The following is a 5,331-nucleotide window of genomic DNA, read 5'->3' as shown; positions in this document are numbered from 1 at the left end:
TTCCTTCCTTCCTTCCTTCGCTATCTTGCCAGACTGGAAGTGCAGCAGCCATTTATTTTTAATAATTAATTAATCTCTTGCCAGGAAGTCTTGACCTGCTTTCTTTCCAACCTGGGTCAGTTTATCCCTCCTGAGGCAGCTTAGTGGCTTCCAGCTCCAGGGGCCCACCATATTGGTGCCAGATTTAGTGTGAACACTTGATTGGCTTTAATACCACTGAAGCTTGGAACTTTCAAACTTAAGCAATCCACCAGCCTCAACCTCCCAGGTCGCAGGGATTTCAGGCATACATTACCATGCCAGGTCTTCTGGTTGTTTCTTTTTCATGATATTCCATGTCCCTTTTCCATGCCTTTATTTTAGCTGTTCCCTATGCCTCTTCTCCTCTACTTCTTAGAATCCTTAGAGTACTTAAAGGATTAGCTCGAGCAGGATCTTCTAAATTCCTGTTTCCCATAGCTGCTACTGCCTATCCCTCCCTATTGCTTTTTATCATGTCTACATGCATGTATATGCATGTTACATATGAATGCATGTATGTTATGCATGAATGTGTGTGTTATATACATATATGTTGTCTTCCCCAGCTAGGTTGTAAGCTCCTTGGGAGCAGCTACCAAAAGAAAACTCTATTGTGTATGCATCCTTACTGCCTATTATATTTCCTGATGCATAGTATTAATAAATGCCTGCTGATTGATCTGAGGCCACTATACCTCTTACCTAGAATTTTCTGCTGTTTAAAGTCCAATTCTTTTCCCTTTAATGTGCCAACTAAGAGGTGTATTTTACCAATATCTTCTCCTTGTCTATCTAAAATGTTTTTTTCCCTTCAGAAGGTATTAAATCTGAGATCTTTGAGATCTTACCCAATTTACAACCTTCAAATTCCTCGAAAGCAGAGACTGTGGAATTTTTTCATCTTTACAACAACTAATACTCATATAGTACTCTAAGAACACTTCACATACATTTATTATTTGAGCCCCATAACAAAATAAGGTATTATTCACAATTTGACAGATCAGAAAACTGAGGCTCAGAGATATTAACTGATTTATTCATGGTCATCCAACTGGTATGTGTTGGAAGTAAGATCTGAACCCAGTTCCTCCTGACTCCATTAAGCAATCCATCTGTCCATTAAACCAAATACACTGTCTTTTAAGCATTTTGTATCTCTACCTAGCACAGAATATACACACTCACTCACACACACACACACACACACAATTATGTTAAATGGTAACTAAATAAAGGGGATCACATCTAAACTTACTTTCATATGGAATGAATTTATAAAAAAAAAAAACTGGTTTGTTCTTTAAGCATTTTGCTTGGCTTTGTATTTTATCATAGGAAGGGAACCTAAACCACGATAGTATAAATAGAGGGAAACAAACAAATTCTTCTCTATTTCAGAGTTTTCTCCTGTTTAGAGAATCTAATTCTTTTATATCATTTGTCCCAATTTCACAAAGTGAGTTAGATTTTTTTAAATGAAAATAAATTTTGGAGGTATTTTTGTTTTTCAGAAAGCCCATCTTGATACTCAAGTTATTCAGTATGTGAATAGCTGGTTAACAAGCAATCAGTTTGTCAAAGAAGCCTGCTTTTGGAGCATTTGATTTGGTTCTGGCTACTCACTGTCACTATCCACTGTGAACTTTAAGAAAAAAAGTACATGTCCATAGCCACTTTATAGACATGACAGCCTCTTTAAGCAAAACTAACTAGTTCTGAATTTTAGGAACTGGAATAAATTGAGATTAGATTATGACCATCAACTACAAAATCTATGAAATAAATTTTCTTGGATTTTTTTTATGTAGAATTTCAACAAGAGAAAGGTGCTATGGGAAATTCAGACTCAGAGTGGCTAATGTTTTTATGTATATGTGATTATAAATTAATTAATGACACTTTTTTCCAACTATTACTTTATTGTACAATCAGTAGTGGGAGGGGTGGGTCACATCATAGTCTTCTTCCATCAATAAGCAGAACTTACTACTGGGTTCACAGGACAAAATATCTTCATATGTATTGGTACCAATATGTATAAACACCCTTCGAGCAGCTTTAATTAAGATTTTTTTTCATATATACATATAGTTTTTAAAAGATGTTCTGGTGAATTTCCCCCTCTCCCCAAGAACAAGAAGGAGGCATACTAATTTGTTGGTGTTTATAAAGTAACATTAATTAGACTCATAGAAAACTTTGAGGAAGTTTCTTGTTCAGTTTTCAGAAAATTTGTAGTAGCTTAGAGTCTACCCCAATGCAAAGGAAAGCATTCTGTTACAAAGGCAGGGAGGATGAGACAGAAGGTTAAAGGGCATTTTGGAAACAAACAGCTGGACCAGTTTATTTAAACAGATACAGGGATGGGGAGCTGACCTCAGTTTGACTTCTAGTGGGAGGAGCAAGAATGTCATTTTATTACTTTGCCCAGAAGGAAAATGTTTTTGTATATGAATTCACCCTGAAGCCCTCTAAACCCATGGCTGTGTATACCAGTACTTGAGTACAAACAGTACCTATGAGAATGTTTAAGAAACTGTGCATTAAAGAGGGTGATTCTTATGATGGTTGTGAAATGGATCTAGGGATACTGTGGTTTTATTTATTGAATTCACATCTGAAACAAATCTGTTTCCTCTATTTATTTGTTAATTATTGATTTTATTTTTTAAAGAAACCAGGCAATTGATCAAGTAATGATTTATTCATAAAAATATAGATATTATAATTATTTGTGTTTGTCAATATTGTATTACATTAAAGACATTTGAAAGAATTTTGAGATTTTGAGTGAAAGGTTTCTAAACTAAGATGTTCAGTTAAAAAACAGTTATTGCAAAAGCATAGCTTTCTTTGCTAAAATGATCATATGAGCATATGTATGTATCTATGTGTATGTATTTCAAACATGGCAGAGTGAATTTTATATTACATCTGTGGATCATATATGTTTAGAACTTGTATTAAATTGAAGTTAGATTAATTGAAGATTGAATGCGAATATCATTAATGGGGAAGACAGTAGGAATATGAGATTTGAGGCTGGTTGTATCAGTTGGATAGAAAGCTAAAGGAGGCCACCATGGTGATGGGGTTGGGTCAGTCCCTATTAGTTCAAACCATTTTCCCCCATATTCAGTTGGTACAAAAGGAAACAAATGTGTGAATGCAGAAACTGGAAAAAAATTCAGATAATTTATCCTGTTGTTGGGTAGTATCAACTTTATCATATATATTTTTATTATAAATCATTAGACGACTGCTGTGAAATGGATATATTCATAAATGTTTCCTACCTAACATGCAGGAACATTTCTAGGATTAATTAGATGAAAACCAATTGATCACTCAATAAAATCGACCTAGTGCTATAAGCATAGTAAAGATAGGTGGGATATAAATCATCACTACAAATTACATTTATTATATATTTGCTATGGATGATTGTGGACCAACTACTGTATTAAGGAAATTGTGCAGACAAAATTCCTGCCCTCTAGAAGCTTGTATATTATCAACAGTGCCACAGAGAGGTTATTTCTTAACTGTATTACTTTTGTTAGTGACTATGAAAATTGCTTTTGCTGTATTCTGAGTATTAATATTAAATAATTTTCTAATTGGTCATGCACCTAAGATAGCTAATGAAAAAGCAGATTTCCCCCCCCATTTTAATTAGTTATTTCACATGGTGTTTGTGCTACACCTGTGCTTATAATGAGAATGGAGAATTAATCTAACCTTCTGCTCACATGATTCCAATTTTCATGGTTTATACAAGATAATGATAAACTGATTTCCAACACAATTTGTTAAAGATCTATGTTTTAAATATTTTATTAGCAGTTCAGGGACAATATTTACAAGAATTGATACAATATGTATTGCCGGTCAACTAGTTTGTCCCGCCAAGACATTACATTTTAGTTAGATTTCATTTTCATTTTTATTTTAATTACTTTTCAGGAAAAAAAAGGAACATAAAAGATCCAGGATACTTGGAAACTATAAGTGTCATGGAGTATGAATTTCTACTTTAAGAAACATATGTTCATTCGATGTAATGGCCCTCTGTTTAGGTACCATTTCCCCTTGTGAGGTGGACAGATCATGAATATGAGTTACAGACTGGGATTCATACTGGACTATGGTAGCAGCTTTAATTATTAATAGTGCATTATTAAACTTTTCATTGTATATTTTTATGTGCTGCTCATTTTTATGTATTCAAAACTGTATTGAGAATTGAAAGCATTTACTACCTCAGAATCCAAGGTATCTTGTTCATTCCTTGAATTCAATTTCTAATTTTTATTATATTTAGTTAGCACTCCAAAAGCACCTTAAGAGTTAACATGTCACTATTTTAACCTTGGTGAGCAAATTTTAACCACTTTTTATTTTGAAATAACTAGCCATTTTTTCCTGCTAGTACAATAATTATGTTCTAACAAGATGTTTGTTATAAATTTTCTGCACTAGCAGGAGAAAGCAGGATTATAAGTTCAATTACTGTATAGCTGTGACCTCGCCTTGACCTCAGACTTTGCATAAAGAGCAAAAAAAAAAAAATCCAAGAAATCTCTTCAAGGAATGCATTTCTCTGAAGTCCCCAGCAGTGTGAGTTAGTGGTGATAAAACTCCAGACATTCTCTCATTTGATGGTGTTCTGCCATCTCAGTTCATTATCTTAATAGTGGGCATTAAAATAGAATTAGGTTTGCAAGAGGTAGGGAAGGTTTTGATAAAAATTGTAAAAGGAGGCCAGAGAACATAAGATAGAAATGTCACTAATTAGGAGAGGTAACAGATGCCCTTATGAACATCTCCCTATCTAGACCAATTTTTCCCCCTTTGAATTGAAAAGAGTGGTGGCTAGCATTGTTTCCTGAAAACTCTGCTAATTCCCCCATGAAAAGATGAAATGGAAGTGTCCAACTGTGGTAAAAGCAGGCAAACATAAATCAACTCAGAAACCCCAAGCCTGTATGCTCAAAGGTCACCAGGGGTTATAGGTTTTGTAGCATTTGAAACTGCACATAGACTAGTCAAGGGAGCCAAATCATAGCCTTGGCCATAGCTGAATTCCTTTCTTTCTCCTTTAAATACGAAACAAAGCGACAACAACATGCAATAATGATTCACTTTACTCTTTTGTTACAGGTTTATTAATGCTAGAAGAAGAATAGTTCAGCCCATGATAGACCAGTCCAATCGAGCAGGCAAGTCCCCCATAGTAACTGTATTCAAGTCACGCAAGCGAAAGCCATCCTCAAGCCATTCACCGGGAGGTCCATTACCTGGTAA

General features: G+C 34.6%; 1 protein-coding gene across 7 annotated transcripts in view; it reads left to right on the top strand.

Moving 5' to 3' along the window:
* Window positions 1-5,331, top strand: part of MEIS1 (Meis homeobox 1) — a 189,723-nt gene that overhangs the window by 179,094 nt on the left and 5,298 nt on the right. For 6 of the 7 annotated variants that reach the window (XM_027865286.1, XM_027865289.1, XM_027865287.1 and 3 more), the window contains exon 10: window positions 5,188-5,246. In XM_027865286.1, coding sequence (XP_027721087.1) covers window positions 5,188-5,246 — 59 coding nt within the window. Of the gene's footprint in view, window positions 1-5,187; window positions 5,328-5,331 lie in introns of all 7 variants that reach the window. The other variant, XM_027865285.1, reaches the window with a different exon arrangement.

This window comes from Vombatus ursinus, unplaced genomic scaffold (assembly GCF_900497805.2).
Source record: "Vombatus ursinus unplaced genomic scaffold, bare-nosed wombat genome assembly UNPS02014778.1, whole genome shotgun sequence".
Lineage (NCBI taxonomy): Eukaryota > Metazoa > Chordata > Mammalia > Diprotodontia > Vombatidae > Vombatus > Vombatus ursinus.
This window is presented reverse-complemented; position numbering and strand designations above follow the sequence as displayed.